General features: G+C 39.3%; 1 protein-coding gene across 2 annotated transcripts in view; it reads left to right on the top strand.

The window, feature by feature from the left end:
* Positions 1-17,478, top strand: part of LOC122971556 (proteoglycan 4-like) — a 28,705-nt gene extending 11,227 nt beyond the window's left edge. Inside the window, exons 1-2 of one of the 2 annotated variants that reach the window (XM_044338300.1) lie at positions 14,699-15,778; positions 16,376-17,478. In XM_044338300.1, the coding sequence (XP_044194235.1) occupies positions 15,586-15,778; positions 16,376-17,478 (1,296 nt within the window). In that variant the 5' untranslated portion in view covers positions 14,699-15,585. Of the gene's footprint in view, positions 1-14,698; positions 15,779-16,375 lie in introns of those variants that run through there. The other variant, XM_044338370.1, reaches the window with a different exon arrangement.
* Positions 17,479-18,666: the final 1,188 nt, after the last annotated feature.

Genomic DNA, 18,666 nt, shown 5'->3' with positions numbered 1-18,666 from the left:
ATGACATGCAGGGTTGTTGCAGAGGGGTTCTGTTCCTTCAAGTGGGAGAGCACAGGAGAGAGATGTGCCCATATAGCTGAAGGATCATGCCTCATTGATGAGGAAGCCGAACACAATGACGATATCCCTTTTCCTGTGTAGGCAACTCCAGTGTGAAGGGATGCTTGCTTGTGTGAGTCGCCAAAATGTACGGCTTGAATCTCAGATGCGTATTTGCAAAGATAATTCTCAGCAAAATCCACTTGAAGAATAATCTCACTCTGCCCAACATTTTCTTTCAGACGACTCAGCGTGGAGTACTGATGGCGGATGTTGAAGACATGTCTTGCAAACCTCTCTTTTAAAGCAGTTGTGTAGTCTTCCAAAAGAGATTGAAGGGTACCATATATCCGCTCCTTTGTTGTTAAGTGTACATTGAACTTGTGTTTTGTTCCATCTTTGTTTGTCTTCTCACGTTCTTCAACTTTATTTTTCCAGTTAAACCAATAGGTCTGTAAGCCAGGATCAAATTCACCAGTTTGCAGCTCTTTTGCTTTGCAGAGGTTACACTCTCTGTATGCACATTCTTTTGTTGGCTTTTCACAGCATAAGATCTCCATCATCCTGTCAGGGTTTTTGCTTTGTATCACTCTATGATACGCTAGCTTGTCAGCCATAAACTGCACATTGGCATGTATTTTGCATAAGCAGGTATCTCTGTCGCGTGAAGTAGGTGTCACAACCCAAAAAGGTCGGTTTTTGCAAAACTCTGTATATGACAGCTTCAACAGTGGACTTTCCATTTTGAACTTCAGATAAAGGTTGTGAAGTGTGTCATTTAGAAAACGCTTCTGCTTTTTCACCTTCTGTCGGGTGAGTGTCTCCCTTTTCCCTGTTGTTGCTCTGCTGTTATCGTCTCGTTCCAAGAATATCTTAATTCTCTCAGTGGTATCCACACTGATTATGTTTTTGTAGGGTTTCCTATGAAAGTGAAGACCAGCAGGCCGTTCGCTGTTTTTCCGCATCATCTTGGCTGAGAAACCAAGTTGGTTTTGCGCTTCTTTCACCAAGTGGTACTTCTTTAGAATCTTCAAAGCCAGAATCTTTGACACTACTTGTTTTTCTTTTGTGCCAGAATCCTTATATTTTTTTCTCAGCTGAGAAAGCACTACATTCTGAAACAGTAGTGTTCTTCGAAGGGCCTTCGGTTTTAGTTGCATTTGTTGCTTTAATTTCATTTTGGGGGATTCTGAAATTTTCAGCTTCTCGGAGAGCCTTTGATATCTCTTTTTATACTTCTCAACCTTTCTCAGAGCATGTTCAAGCTTCAGATGGTACTCAGCAAGGTCACGGTAAGCTTTTGCCCTATTTGCTCTCACTTTTTTCCGTCCTCTCATATGACTTGGGGTTTTATGATGAGAACTGTCAGAAACATCAGGTGAAGCTTCAAGAATGGGCACTTCATTCTCATGTTCTTCCTGACCTATAGGAGATATGGGGGGGGGGGGGTGTTTTCAGTTATATAACTTTGTATCTTCTCTCTGTTCTTATCACTGGCCCTTTTGTTTCTTTGGTTAACTTTCCACTGACGTCTCCTGCATCTTTGTTCCCGCTTTGATAATTGTGATATGGCTTTCAATTTTCCTGTCTCTTTTCTTTTTTTGTATCTCTCTTTTTCTCTTTCAAGATATTGCTGATATTTCTCAGGATCTTCCTTGATTTTGTCTCTGTATTTTTTTGACCGTTGAGCTGGTTTAGCTGGGGCCATGTTGACATCTTCAAACAAAAATGTAAATAATGGTTGGTCACTGTTCAATTATGTATCATAGTAAAGTAGTAAATAGTAAATTAAGCTAATATATTCTAGTTATAAGGTAATAAACAGATAAATTGTCATTACCATCACTGATTGTCATTACCATCACAGTCACTTGTGTGATGGTAATGACACGTGATGGTAATGACAATTTTCACTCTTTGCAGAAAATGTTAGCTAAGTTTTAGACTTGCTAAGCTAACTGGTTAGCTAGCATACAATGTACATTGAATATATGTAAATAAAGTGAAATTTCCCATTAATGAATTAAAATACACAAATGGTAACTTGTTTGGTAATGACGCCTAATAAACATACTCTCAGATCAGGATGTATAAAACACCAAATTACTTACATATATGGGCATAAAAAAATCAGACCTCTGCCTCATGTCTGGGAATGTTCCTCTGGAGCATCTAATTTGCATGCAACAATGTAAGTAACTGTTTGTAAAAACTTTATTGCTCTCTACGTATGAGGGACAGCGATATTTAACTATAAATAAATTGCAATTTGAACAAATATAAACTATATGAATTTGAAAAATGTCTTTTTAAGTTGTTATGAGGAAATGCAAAGTAAAGTTTTAATGAATTTAGCACTTTTTATTGCTTTATTATAGAGGGGATGTCAAAAAGTCTGGGCTGGGGACAAGCCCAAAGCAGTGAAATTCTTGCACATTTGAATTTTCGACACACTGAAAAAGTATTAAAATGTCATCATTGAGACACAGTTATTTTTTTAATAGCTACTACAACCTAACCTTAACAAATACAATAATTGTTTTTTCTAAAAAACATTTTTTTCTTGAAAATCTACCCTGGGGACAGAAAAACTCCCTTAATTGAAGAATCACCCTCTTATGTCTTTAAATCAGATTCATTATACCAATGAAATATAATACCCGACAAAACATAATTAAGTATGTTGCTTCAGTATTAAACGGTTAAGTAGCTTTACCAGCCACAGAAAACATTGAGCAATTAAATACTCCACATGTCACATCTTTATATTTGTTCCAGTTGAGTTGTCGAACAGTTTTAGTTTATTTAAACTCTACAACAGTCGGCTAATTGCACTGTTCAGCACTAAATGCTAATTTTTGTTAGCTCTAGGCTCATTCACTTGAGCTAGCCAGCTTAGCCTAGCATCGTGTGGCGCAGCATTTAATTGTTTACTTTTACTACTACTCACCAATTCGGGAGTTCCTCTGTGTCACTCGGCAGATTTCAGTGAGCAGCCTCTCACACACACACACCTCTACGAGCTTACAACAAAGTACAGGCTGTTACTGTTTTGTTTTAACAACATTATTTGGTGTTTTTACTGTTTTATCTGAGTTATATTTTTACTGTTCAGCAGCAGGTCCTCTCTCAACAGTGTCACCCAGCGTCTGACTAGCGTACGTTGTGTAGCTTGCCCGCGGTGCTGTGGACCTGCACTCTGATTGGCTGAAGCACTTCTGTGTTGTTAACCCTTTGTGACCCGGGTTACAGTTGCATAACCACAGCAACTGGTTCCATATTTTTTGCACTGTCATGTTAAAGTTCATTGTCAAGTTCATTGTTTTAGATGTCTGTGGTAAGAGCCCTACCAGCAGGTAAAAGTTGATGAAAACAGAGCTCAAGGTGATGCATATCTTTCTCCTGGCTGAGGGCAGCTGCCACATCAGGAGAATGAAGAAGGCCATGTTGGGCACCAGCAGCAGAGGGTCCCGGAACTTAGTTATCAAAGGCAAAAAACACAATATATGTGATAATTACGATTGATTACTTAAGTCAATGCAGCAGTTTGTCTCTTGCCTGTTTACTGGAGCCTACAACTTCCTAGAGGTCAAGCAAAAGTGCAGTAGAACAGATAGCTGTGGCCTCTGACTGTGGCAAATATCAGTGACAAAGTGACAATAACCATTTGTTATTCCATTGTGGAATCTCTGTCTGTATGTATGTATGTGGGTTTGTCTATCACGTATCTCGAGAACCGTTCATCCGATCGACTTCATACCTAGCAGGTGGATTACTGGGTAAACCAGGAAGTGCAATGTTGATGTGTGAAGTTGTCTGGATGAGTGGTTCTCGAGAAACATATACCAAACACCTCATAAATAACGTTGATTTGCTTCTTCTTCTACCCATGGGGTCAACAAACTTAAATACTGACAGCGCCAGTCTGCCATTGCAACCCACATTGTGGTCGGAGATGGGACTACACCCATAGCAATAAGAACTACCATAGAGAATTTATTGAAAAAGTTTAGAGAGTTATGTATGTTCACGACATAGTGCAGGATGTCTTAGGAACCTTTTGAACAGACACTACAGTTCATCTGATCAACTCCAGCTCAACTCAAAATTGTACGCATGTGAGGCGTTTGGTAAATTAGTAACAATTACCAAATTGTAACATCTACCAATAGCCTGCATACGAGGTGTTTAGGGAACATGGGTAAATTATAGTGTTTACTGATAGACTGCATGTGAGGCTTTTAGAGAATATGGGTAAATTATAGGCTGTGTTCGAAATCGCATACTAACGTACTATTCATACTAAGTATGACATCAAATTGAGTATGTAGTGCGTTCCAACTGCATAGTAAATGGATTTTGTGTACGCAAGAAATACCCGGATGTATACTACATTAGCAAGAATTTCTGAGTATGCGGCGTGAGCTTACTGGACATACTCAACTGCCCCACAATGCATTGCGTCTCTTTAGACTGTGCAATGGAGGAGATGAGCCAGGCTAAAAGCTGTTGTAATTTTCGCTGTAGGACTGTTAATATGTCACTTCATTAAGTTTTAATATTTTTTCAGGCGAGAAAGTAACCATTTAGATTAACAATATGGGGTCAAGTTATCCAAATAACGCCTGTTCGTACATTTGCTCCGTTTTCGGAGATGTGAGGAGCCGCTGGCCGGGATCAGCCGGTCATCTCAGCTGCTAGCCGTGCTTTTCGCTGACCGTGCGAGAATGGCCACCGTCTGCATCCGAGCCAAGGACAGAAAGACAGACTACACACACACCCTGCTCGCTTTCTGAAGCGACCAAGTAAGAGGCATAAGTCTGGGCAGAGGCAGTGTTAGTTGTGTGTTCTTTTCAGCATCAGTTGCTGTTGTTTAGCATTTAGCTTTTTAGCTTTATTGCTATTGTTTTGTTGTGTGAGTTGACAGACCGCCGAGTCCATTTTTCTCTGCTTTACTCTTAGGAGTATTTTAAGTTTGCTGCCTGTTTAGTTGTGTTCACCACGCTAGACTGTTTTGTGTTTGTTCCGCTCGGGACTAGCGCTGTGTTTGTGTCATCGTGAGTGAGAAAGTAAGTTGCTTTGTCGATCAGAAACCAGACAACGTGTGTCACAGACTGCCATCTGTATGTGCGCTCTCTGTGGACAAAGGAACTGCTTCTCTCCCTCTCATGATCGCTTTCTCTCCTTCTTCCCTCTCTTTTGACTAACACATATACGCGCACACACACACATGCATACACGCACCATGCGCCTACTACAAGGCGGCACCATCTTGCTTCTGTCTGACCAAGACCCCACCATACTTCTGCCATTCGGTCCTCGTGTGACGTGACTTCCTCCCATAGTCATGTCCACGTCGCAGACCGACAACGTCATCACGTCAGGCCCTGTCGCCATCTCGTCGCACACACACACACACACACACACGCACGCATTCCCCTGCATGTGTTCAACCCTGTACATAGCTGGTGTTTGTTTGGTAGAATTAGATTTTAGAATTGTTGTTTATTGAATGAAGCATTTGTTAACTTTGTTAATTTTGCTAAGTTTAATAAACACTGTTATATCTTTAAAAAGAAGTTCTTTTGTCATTATTGTGTGTAACATGTTGTGAAAAGTGGCTGATTGAAGGAGTCAGAGCTCAAATTCACCCTTCTTTATTTACCCTTGAATGTTGATCTCTTAGATATTAACATTCTAGGTGAACTCCCATTTATGAGACTACCTTGTTTGGTTATTGGTCCCGGTTTCCGGGTGGTGCCCCGTATTTGTTAATTCATATTAATAATTCTATTAATTGTTATAATTAGTTAATGCAAATAATCAACTGTGTTCCTCACAGATCCAACAGTTGCTAATAACCAAACACACTGCTGGTCCCAACAGGAGCATCGGTAAATTGTAGCATCTACCAATAGTCTGCATGAGAGGCATTTAGGGGAGGGCCACAACTCTCTCTAGGTATTGAGAAATCAGCCCGTTCCAAACGGGCACGTTTTGAACAGGCACTGCACTAGTGCCTTAAAATGAACAAGCACAAATGAAGGTGTTGTTAAATGTACACGGCACTCATTAGCACAAATGTATGATGATCTCATCCTGAAATTAGTTAGCCTACCATTTCTCGAGGATTTCCCCATTCCTCTGCTGGAGGTGGATGCACCAATAATGCCTGGTCCTGTCCTTCTGTTGCAAAGGAAGGAGGAGCTAATCACAGTCAACTAAAGCTTGGGACAAACACTGACACTATAGCCTCTGATTACTGTCAGATTTGTGTAGAATCAAAAACATAAAATTACACTGAATAAGCATCTAATTGAGGACATGACAAATTTATTGGAGACATATATAGGAAACATGAATTTGTTGTCTTTTTTAAACAACACTCATATCAATTTGTGAAATATGAATTAACTGCATCATTAAGTGCAATATGAATTAAGTGCTGTATGAATCACTGCTCCATGACAACAGGAACAAACAAGCTTCACAAGGGTAGCCAGTATAACAGACACTTGGCCCATCTGAATAGTAGTAATGTACAATAACACATAACACTGCCAACACATTCATGATGGCCATAAGCCGTCGTCAGAACAAACCCACTGCAATAAACAAGACAGTTATGTATTTTAACAGTCTAGTAAAGTATGTTAAAGTTTGTGAGGGAATAACCACATAAGCACTAACAAAATCTCTTTTTTTGAAGCAAAACAAATTTGATAGTGTAGTTACTTAACTTGTGTGTTAGGGCTCTGGCTGGGTCTCTAGTTTTTCTCCTTGTGTTTCTGTTTTTTTTCCCCGTGTCTCCTCCTCCCCAGTTTGTTTGTGTGTGTGTGTGTGTGTGTGTGTGTGTGTGTGTGTGGCCACGGCTTCCCTGACCTGATACCTGGGTTCAATTCCACTCCTGTCTACAATCAGCTCGTCAAGCCTCAGCTCAAATACTCCAGTTCTCCTTCCACTCATCGCCAGATTGTTCAGTGACCTTAGTGGTACCTACACTCTCGGCCACTCGGTATTAGCAATACTAGAGTTATTTCCATGTGCTCTCCTTTGCCCAGGTCTCCAGTGTCAACCTGGTCATCTGTTGTTCTTCAGCTGCAAGCCCATTCTCCAGCCACACCATGCGAAGCGCACCCAGCCACCTATCTCTCTCTGCCACACAACCCCTCTCCAACCCGCCTGCCCCTTGCCAGCACCAGCCTCCCTCCCTCCCTTCTACCCTCCAAAGGTTGCTCATTAAACCATCTTTTTCTCATCCATCCATCTGTTTTCTGTGTCTGCTTTTGGGTCCAAAAACAACCTCAGCCATAACATTGTGATTAAAAGATAGTATATGTTTTAGGGAAGAATACCCCTCTGCTAGCTCAATGTGGTTGTAACATTGGGGTTAAAAATTTAACAGCAAAACTATTTTTGTCAGCTCATATTAGCTGCTGCATCAACACCACACAGTATGTTGAAATTGGGCGATTGAGCTTGATTTCTGTATTGGAGATAGGGTCGAGTCACCAAGGCATTGGATTTATACACTAGAAGACTTTGAAAAGACTTTTAAAAGACTTAAGTCTGACACTCTCTCTAAAAACAATGTGTCATAAGTCACTAAGTTTACTTACAGACTAAGATTTTGCAAAGACTGGGGATCTTGCAGGGCCACTATTTGCAAGACTACAACTAAATTCATTTTGAGATTATTTCCCGTCCTGCTCCTGGTGAAATTTACAAACAGAAGCTGCCCTCGTGTGTGCAGTGGTTTGTTCTGAAAAACCAGCCAAAAACAAAATGTAAATTAATTAATTCAGTTATTACTGAACAACAACCACTGTGAAGAGAAACAACAGACACTACACACTGATTGTTCCTGTTATTAAGTCATTTTCATTTAACAACTCTTTTTTTACAAATAATATTTTAAGGGGTTAACATTTCTTAGATCATTTCAGCTAAGACAATCACATTTCAAAAGGTGTCGCCTTGTACTTGAAAAATGCCTTAAATTTCCAGGTTTTCCAGGATGCGTGGGAAAACTAGGTATTTTTGCAACATTAAAACAGCCACACAGTTTATACAGCTGCCCACAGAAACCACATTCAACCATTACCTATCTGGACACAGCACTTTCAGCTGCTGGATGTTGGAGTATTTCTGTTTGAAAACCCTGCAAACTCCATGAAATACAGTAGAAACAGCAGCAGCCTGGATAATTATACAAAGGCAGAAAGCGGCAGGTTTAACTCCTCCAACTAGACTGAAATCATGTGTGAAAAAGCAGTAATACACCGCAGACACACAGCAGCTGAAAGAAAAGGGGAGGTAATATTATGAGCTTTAAAGTTTCATCGGGATCATCAAGCATATCATGTTTACAATTAGCTGTTAATCATCATGATCAGCCACCATCAGTAATCAATACAAAAACACATTATTAGACTGTAAACCATTAGGGATGTTCTTAATTATTTTATTATTATTTATTTAATTTCGACTGATTAATACTATCAGTTAAACAGTTAAAGTTGGAGTGCAGGATTTTTGTCTCCCACTTATGGCAGTGATTGTCTGCCACAGGCATGCAGCTCACTCTTAAGAAGGTCTGAATCTTAAGTTATCAGAGAAACAAGCTGAGTAAACGTTAGCAGCAGCTCAGCTAACAGCCCCTACTGGGCGTCCAGCGCCAGCCCAACAGCATCAGAAAAATAATGATTTTTTACATGAAACAGTTTTATTCAGTGTTTTCACCTGCTTTAATCACCGGGTCTATTTGTTCCGGAGAGGAGGAGACCTCTGCAGAACATTTGGCTCGTGGTAAAAACCTGCTGAACGTCTGGATCTGAAATTGTTAGAGAAGCAAGTTAAGCTAACATTAGCAGCAGCTCAGCTAGCAGCCTCTACTGGGCATCCTGTGCCTACTGAACAGCGTCAGAGAAATGCTGATTTTTAACGTGAAACTGCTTTATTCAATGTTTTCACCTGTTTGAAACATTGGGTCCATTTATTTTGGAGAGGAGGAGACCTCTGCAGATAATTCGGCTCAAAACATCCTGAACGATGAACACTGAAGTTATCCTAACCCGAAGAAACTGGTTGTATAACAAGACAACAACTCCCATGATCCCATGCTACTTCACACTGTCTTCACACTCCGTCTTTTGTTATTGTATTAACTGAGAGACCACTAGCAGCTGAAATTACATATTGTGCATTTAAGCTAAGTTACTGGAGGAGTCTATAAGAGCGAGTAACGTTAAACGTTAGCCTAACCTTACTCTGCCCTGGAAGCAACATGAGGAGAACTGCACTGAGTTGCACCAGCTGTGCTTAAGTTCAAACGTAGCCTCGTTTGAACGTAAATTCTTACTTAGGCCGGAGTTTACGTGCTACTAACATTTTAAGGGTTGCACCAGCTGAAATAGTTACAACATAGGCATAAGTATAACTTAAATATTACACCTAGCCCTTAGTAGGTGTAAAGTCCTCCGTATAGTAGCAGTTGGCACGGTTAGCATGGTGCATCGTTTTGAAAGGTGGGATAACTTATACCGACTGTTTTGCGTCTGCAACATGTTCTCCGTGATAGATTACATCCGTTGGACATTTATGATGACCTTGATTTATACTCGTGCTTTAGTTTTCCATGAGCGGAGATACAACAGATTACCGACCTTCTAGCAGCAGACCTGCAACATGACACGGACAGAAACGGTGCCCTCAGTCCTTCCCTACAAGTGTGTCTGGCTCTAAGTTATTTTGCCACAGGATCATTTCAAAACTTGGTTGGTGATTCAAGTGCATAAATCTACTGTATGTAGAGCAATAAGATCAGTCGCACTATTGTTGTGTCAGCGCTTTAACGACTACGTTAAGTTTCCAACTCAGCCTGAGCAACAGAATATGACGCGTGAGAAGCTCTACCAGATAGCTGGTTTTCCCGACCTACTTGGCTGTGTAGATGGCACACACATCAGGATCAAGAGACCCAAAGACAACGAAAATGATTTTGTGAACAGGAAGGGATACCACTCAATCAACACTCAGACTGTGTGTGATGCTGACCTTGTTATCACAAATGCTGTGATCAAATGACCAGGGGCAAAGCATGACAGCTTCATCCTCAAGCAGTCTAGCCTTTGGAGAAATTTGAGGCAGGAAGATACCCTGGGAGGTTGCTGGGAGACTCAGGATATCCCCTGAGAAAATGGCTTATGACCCCATACCTAAGTCCAGCAAGTGTCAGTGAGCAGCGCTACAATTCAGCACACACAAAGACAAGAAATGTGGTGGAGCGGTGTATAGCTGTTCTGAAGAACCGATGGGCCTGTTTGCAAAGAGGTTTCATCCAAACATCATTTCCTACATTATTTTTGTTGTATATTTTACAAATCTGTGTTAAAAGCAGACAAATTCTTACCAGTATAGCTTTATAGATGGTCTGGCTTTGTGTTGGTAAAGTTATGATCATGATTGATTGTTTTCAATGGATGCATTGATCTGGCTTGAAGTGCTTTTAGTCAAGTTGAAAAATAACACGTATAACTTTTAGCTATATTATATATATACATATATGTGTGTGTGTGTGTGTGTGTGTGTGTGTATATGTATGTGTGTGTGTATGTGTATATATATATATATATATATATATATATATATATATATATATATATATATATATACACGTGTGTGTGTGTGTATATATATACATATATATATAAATACTTTCATATTTTCATATAGGCATCTTAATGGAGACTGACAGAGCTGCAGCTGTAGTGGTGCCTGTGTTGTCTTTCACGACATGGCAATGATGTGGAAAGTACCACTGGTGGAGGAGGGAAATACAGATGATGGGGATGACAGAGATATTCCCTTTTACAACAAGGACCCCCTACCAACAGAGGCAGCCACTGTTCGGGCCTACCTTACTGCATCCTACTTTGGATGAGCTGAAACTCAAAAGCTACATAATAGGCATGAAAAAAATGTTTATTTAGTAGGCCTACTGTAAATACAACAACACAATGTTTGAAATATAAAACTGCACAAATAAATAACAATAATTTCAAAATTTCATTAAAATGAATATAATTGATATAATAATTCAGAATAAATATGATAAATCTATCATTTTTTTCAACAAGCTGTGAACAAGCTACTGCAATAAGAGGCCTACTGTAAATACAACAAAGTCTTTGAAATATGAAACTGCATAAAAAATAACACTCAATAATTTAAAAATCAAAATGAAATAATAAATATAATTAATAAATTAATTTATAATGAATTATTTTTTTCAGAATGTTTTTCTTTTTCATTCTTTCTGCAAATCCAACAGTATTAGCAATAATTATTAGTAACATAATTAGTAATAACAGAATTAGTAATAACAGTAGTAGTAATAACAGAATTAGTAACAATAGAATTAGTAAGATTTGGCTGAATTATAAGATTTGTTCTTTTTTTTTACTGTCTAAAAATAATGTGACTGACAGAGGAAAGTTATTGTGTGCTGGTAAGTGTGATGGTGTATCCTTGTGCTTTTATATCTTCTTGTAATTTAAATAGTTCTAGGTTTAATTTGATCTTTTCAAGCTCAATTTTTTCTGTTTCTGCTTTGATCCTTTGATCTTGTGTGTTTCCTGTTGGAGCTTCTCAATTTCAGCAGTAAACAGGCGACATCTTAATGTGTTGACATGATCCTCTTCTGTACTCGGAGTAGGAAGCCTCCTGTTGCCTTTAGCTGCTGGACTGATCCTCAGGGGACTGTGTAGGCTGACTGTCCACATCCAATCCAGTGAAGGTGGGCTCTGGAGGTTGGAGGGATGGTGGCAGACATGCTTCTGCAGGTGGGGGCAGAGGTTGTTCAGGAGTATGAAGGAGGGGTGGTGCTGCTGGTGGGAGAGATGCTTCCAAAACAGGCGCTGGAGCTTCTTCTGCTGTGCCACTCTCAATCCCAAATGAAATTCCAATTACTGAGGGGGAGTCCTCTCCAACAATGTCCAAAACCAGTGAAGAGTATGTCTGGCTTTAGTCTACCTCCTGTTGGGACGTGTCTTGGAAAGTCCTCAACTGCCTGCATTTTAAGGTCACTCCTCTTCTTCCTCACTTCTTTCACATCCCTGTGCTCCACTCCCTTTACACTGATGGCGCCTGTGATATCCTCCCATATTTGTTGTTTTTTTTTATTGGTGACAAAGTTATTACATTTAGATTCCAGTGATTCTTTGCTTTGTTTATATTTTGTGAGACAGATGGCCAAATCCCTGAAACAGTACACAAACTAATGTCAACATAGTAATTTATTACACTATGTTATAGGACTAGCACTTGAAAGATTAACGTTAGACACTGACGTTATAGTGTTGGCAAGCAAATATATAGCGTTAAACAACTTTCTAATTAACAACTACTAATTTATAACAGTTTTTGCTAGTGTGGGCTATCATTATGTGTGTTACAACGTTACAATTTCATCTCAAACAGTGTACCGTTATGTTACCCTATGCTGCAGTTGAAGGTTTCACCACTCGATGTCACCATTGTTATTTTTCACTAGCTGTAGACCAAAGTTGTAAGTGAGGTAACACCTTATCATAATGTTTTGCCCGAGTTAAATCACCTTTTTTGTTGCTATTTGGTGATTACCGTTTTTTAGCTTTTTTTTTAGCTGTTAATGTCAGCCGTTTAATGTCTAATGTCTTGGCAATTGTGTAGCAAAGTGTTAAAAGACAAATGGGCACGAGCTTGTTTTTGCACACACTTAATGAGCGTGACAGGTTTTAACATATAAAAATAATGTTACATTAAAAACAACAATAAATACAGTGATTGGCAACTCAAGTACTTTATTTTCTGAGACGATCGTAATGTGGTAAATTACAAAGCAATGATAATGAAAAATGCTCACCACAGATGTAATGTGACAAAGTTACAGTCTATGAACCTAACGAATAGCAATATCATTATTATTTGGTTAGTGTTAATGAAATATGAAAGCTCTTAACCCAGATTGTCAGCCCAACTGTCATCATGTTTATGTACTTTGACAACACGGTAATAAACACTGAGTCAAGGATGGTGCTTTTCCCTGATTGGTCACAGAAAGTGAAAACGTCATTTTCTGCAACAATATTTCAATTAGTGTGGACTTTACGCCAGTGTAGATAAGATGAACACTACGTCTGCGTGGTGCAACTAAACATCGACACGGATTTGATATCAAACTAACTAGTTTCAACGTATCATTTAGTGTGGACTTTACACCCTATCTTAAGAGAGAACTTACGCACAGCTGGTGCAACAGGCCGCTGGATTTTTAACATTAACAATAGTGGAAACACTGACAGGGTTTTTCACAAGTAACTCAGCATTTAAAACTAAGGAATAGTTGCAGAGGTCAGCCACCCAATAAAACCATAGCTATATTCCCGCTCAAAAAAATAGCTATAGCTGAATAGGAAAAAGCTAGCATGCAACTCTCACTATGCTAAGTGCTCATTCAAATTTCTTGCTGAAATAATAATTAAAAAGGCCTATTAGCTGTTTCTGCACCCAACTCCTATGAATGGTTAGCATTGCCCTCAAAAACCTAAATATAATTTATCATCAACAAACCATAGCAAATAGGAAATTAATGCTAACCCTGCTAGCTATGTGTTAGCGATACCCTGCTAATGCTAACGCAACATCATCAGTAGGACATAACCTAACTTCAGCTATGCAACACAACATCCATTAACTGTGATGAGCTAAGTATGCTAGTAAATGAGCCAGCAAGAAAACTATTCTTCTTCTTTTTCTGTAAGATAACATGGCAATTGGCAAAAAAATATTCAAAATGTACTATATATGGATTTTGTGTTCTCCTCCAAAACCAATGTATCTTCCTCTCTATCCTGTCTTCCTTTGCCAAAGACACTTAACTACAGCTCAGATAAATGGGAAATCTGAGACACACTTACCAAAAAATAGGAGTTCCAGAACTGTTGTTTTTTGTTTTGGTTTTTTAAAAAACAAGTTTAAAAAGTTAGTTTGTAAAAAAATTTCCCAGTTCCCATTTGTTTTGAAAGCAGCATAAGGTCAAGTGAGGAAAAGGGAGAGGACTCTTTTTAAAAAATGCACAAATCATTGTTAGTTGTCATTCAGTTTACCTCATGCTTTTCCCCCCTATATGTCCATGAGAAGGCAGTGTTTTAGAACATACAGTACTGTGAAAAAGTTTTAGACACCCTAGATGTTTAGATTCTTAACCATTATGCAATACCATCAGGGAGGTGTCTGATCGGTCCCAAATTTATTCATGACATGGCAATGGCCCCAAGCATACAGCTAGAGTCATAAAGAACTATTTTCAGCAACAAGAAGAATGATGAGTCCTGCAACAGATGATATGGTACGGCCCCCACAGAGCCCTGATCTCAACATCATGGAGTCAATCTGGGATTACATGAAGAAGCACCTGAGATGGCCTAAATAATAAATCCACAGAAGAACATTCTTTCTCCAGGATGGTTACAACAACTTACTTGCAAATTACCATGAAAAACTGTGTTAAAGTGTACCGAGGAGAACTGCTGCCGTTTTAAAGGCAAAGCTGCTCACAGCAAATTGATTTCATTTAGGTTTCTGCTGTTTACTCAATGTTGCAAGAAGTTAATTGATGAATTAAAAAAAATTATAGCAATATTTCTGTAAGCATTCTCACTTTACTTTTAGCTTTTGCACAGTACTGTATGTCGTTAATATGAAAAGAGGGCTGAAATGTAATGACTTATTAATACCTTAAAGGAAATAGAAGAGATACTTCTGATACAAATAAACAATGGTATAACAAATAATAATAAATACATAAAAACTATTGATTAAATAATTACACAGGTGCTCTGCTAAAAGGTGTAGCAGCAAAAATAATTATTTATAGTAATCATAATAATAATGATAACACTCGGCAGCCCCACCCCTACATTTGGGGCATATTCTATTGCATAGAAGCCAAAATGTGTCTGTTGGGGGGTTATGAGGTCACAAAATTAACAGGGTTCATCCTCTGAGTAGCATGAATGTGCTTGCCAAATTTCACGGAAATGCAGCCAATAGTTTTTGAGATATGTTGCCTTGAAATGTTGAACAAAGGTTGGACCAAAGGATAGACCGACATGGCAATCCTCAGCCCCACTTGCCAGTGGGGAATTATCAACACTGATTCAATGTCTGTCTTGAAAAAAGCAAGGAATCATCAACATTGACTCAATATTACTTAGCCTGGAATATTCAACCTCAACACTGTGATGGAATTTCAATGTTGAATCAATGTCACCTTGGTATAACTTTAAGGTGGCTAAAAAGTGTAATACAGTCAATGATGTAAACATTCTAAAAAATTCAGTAACCTATGACTCAATAAATAGAACTCAGAACACAAATGATGTCAGAGCCTTCTATGACCTAACAAAGGCTTTCTGCTGGAGGGGGTACAAGCCAGTAAAGCTTAGTTCACATTTAAGAGTCTAACATTACTGTAGGAAAGAGTACTTTCGAAGAGACGTGAAGATGACTTCCCACAATTTGTGCCCGTACGGACTGAAGAGCTTGTTGGAGTGTATTACCAGAGCAGCACTGCTATCTCAACCTGGTGATAATCCCGACTTTTTATTTGAGTATTTATCAGAGCTGATCAACTTCAGAAGATGTCACCCTGAGGATGATCCCAAGATTGTTTCCTTCAACTACCAAGAGATGTGGGGTAAGCTACTGTTCAAAAATATATAATATAATCCTTATTTATTTCATAATTTGTAATAATTAATTACACAGCAAGCTAACCTGATCAAGGACTTTTTCATAGATTAGTCAAGTAATGTTAGCTTAAGGTTTAGATGCAGCCAATCAGCCAAATACTTCACCCATTGCAACACAGTAATTTTTGAAGTGGTGAATAAAATTAATATTCTTGCAATATTTATAACAAACAATCAGATACTTACATTTAAGTTTTGTTTAACTTATATGTGGGCCAGTTTAGAATCTTGTTAGTGAGGGTTTATACATTTTGTAGTCGTAGTCATGACAACATTTAAACTGCTACATTTGTTGTTTACACATAAAATTTCAGACTCCGTTCACACAAAACAACCTGCTTCAACTTTCAAATATATCAAAAACACTTTATCAATTTTAATCCAAGGCTAGTTAAAGTATTGGCACAAACTGAATGGATTTAGATCAGAATTAAAGGCAGAATTAAGACATCACTGCAAATAATATATAATAAAAAAAGATCATTGAATTCTATCTCTTGTGGCACACAATCTCATGTCATTTTGTAAATTGCCCTTTCCAGAGAACAAGTTCCTGGGAACGAAAAAAGCGTCAAAGACCCCAATCACCGCGTCTGCAGCAGCACCACAAGTTCCATCGCAGGCCCAGGTAGAAGAGACTTTGAAGGAGCTGTACTTGGATTTGGCATCTTCTACTGATGGAAACGTAAAAAAACCTCAAAAGGAGAGAATGCCAACCAACAAAACTTCAGGAAAGGACAAGAAGCCCTCTGCATCTCCCATGTATCCCACACCGACACCACCTCCCCGTGTGGGAAGACAACATGGGAAGAATGTACCACCACCTTTCCTTGTTGTAAAGGGAGAAAGGAAGCCTGCACCACCACCCCGCGATGTCAGCATGAAGACACGTAGAGTGTCCTCAGTGAAGGTTCCTATTCAACAGGAGAGTAAAGGAACCTGTGAAGATGTCAGGAAAACGCCACAAACACGCCGGCGCACACTAACACCAATTCCAGCCAAATCTTCAGAACCAGAGAAGGTTTCAGTGTCAGTATCCAGAGTGGCCAGTAAACCTGCCAAACCTTCCAGTGTTCCCATACCAATAGTGACACACAAGCTTGTTCTCCCACCTATTCCACAGAGGAAAAAACAAGATGGCCAGGTATCTGTGGTCCAGGGCAAGGCTGCGCCCACTAAACCCAGGAAAAGTTCACCAATGAACAGGGAGGTGATGCCAGACGAGACCAGCAGCAGGCCTCCAGTACGCAAAGCACGGGGGCCACTAAAGGCAAAGGCAAAAGCAGTACCAAAAATAGCTCCTGTATCTGGACCAGAGAGCACTAAAGAACCAGGACCAGAGAGGCCCAGAGAGACCACACCTGCCCCACCTACTGATCCGAAGCCAGAGAAGAAGAGGATACGTCCTGACACGGCACCAGAGAAAACCAGAGCACCGAGAATTCTGCGGCCACTGAGGGCAAGGGTAAAGCCGGTGGAAAACAGGACTGTAGAGGGTATTCAGGGTACAGCCTTCGGTAGACCAGGCTCTAGTACTTTTACTAACACTCACCCTCATTTGGCGCATGTGGTCCATATAATAAGATACAGACGGATGCAGATTAGATCCTCTTCTCAGGGTCACAGTGGTCCCTCATTAAGTTAACCACACCACTATTAAATATAAGGAGGTTTCCCAAATAGAGTAATTCCACTAGTGCCCCCATAGTGAGAGTCTAACATTACTGTAGGAAAGAGTACTTTCGAAGAGACGTAAAGATGACTTCCCACAATTTGTGCCCTTACGGACTGAAGAGCTTGTTGGAGTGTATTACCAGAGCAGCACTGCTATCTCAACCTGGTGATAATCCCGACTTTTTATTCGAGTATTTATCAGAGCTGGTCAACTTCAGAAGATGTCAACCTGACGATGATCCCAAGATTGTTTCCTTCAACTAACAAGAGATGTGGGGTAAGCTACTGTTCAGAAATATATAATATAATCCTTATTTATTTCATAATTTGTAATAATTAATTACACAGCAAGCTAACCTGATCAAGGACTTTTTCATAGATTAGTCAAGTGATGTTATCTTAAGGTTTTGATGCAGCCAATCAGCCAAATACTTCACCCATTGCAACACAGTAATTTTTGAAGTGGTGAATAAAATTAATATTCTTGCAATATTTAAAGCAAACAATCAGATACTTACATTTAAGTTTTGTTTAACTTATGTGTGGGCCAGTTTAGAATCTTGTTAGTGAGGGTTTATACATTTTGTAGTCGTAGTCATGACAACATTTAAACTGTTACATTTGTTGTTTACACATAAAATTTCAGACTCCGTTCACACAAAACAACCTGCTTCAACTTTCAAACATATCAAAAACAGTTCATCAATTTTAATCCAAGGCTAGTTAAAGTATTGGCACAGACTGAATGGATTTAGATCAGAATTAAAGGCAGAATTAAGACATCACTGCAAATAATATATAATAAAAAAAGATCATTGAATTCTATCTCTTGTGGCACACAATCTCATGTCATTTTGTAAATTGCCCTTTCCAGAGAACAAGTTCCTGGGAACAAAAAAAGTGTCAAAGACTCCAATCACCGCGTCTGCAGCAGCACCACAAGTTCCATCGCAGGCCCAGGTAGAGGAGACTTTGAAGGAGCTGTACTTGGATTTGGCATCTTCTACTGATGGAAACGTTGTAAAACAACATCAAAAGGAGAGAATGCCAACCAACAAAACTTCAGGAAAGGACAAGAAGCCCTCTGCATCTCCCATGTATCCCACCTCCTTGTGGGATACATGGGAGAATGTACCACCACCTTTCCTTGTTGTAAAGG

Source organism: Thunnus albacares, chromosome 1 (assembly GCF_914725855.1).
Source record: "Thunnus albacares chromosome 1, fThuAlb1.1, whole genome shotgun sequence".
NCBI lineage: Eukaryota > Metazoa > Chordata > Actinopteri > Scombriformes > Scombridae > Thunnus > Thunnus albacares.
Note: the sequence above shows the minus strand (reverse complement) of the source record. Positions and strands in the feature narration are given on the sequence as shown.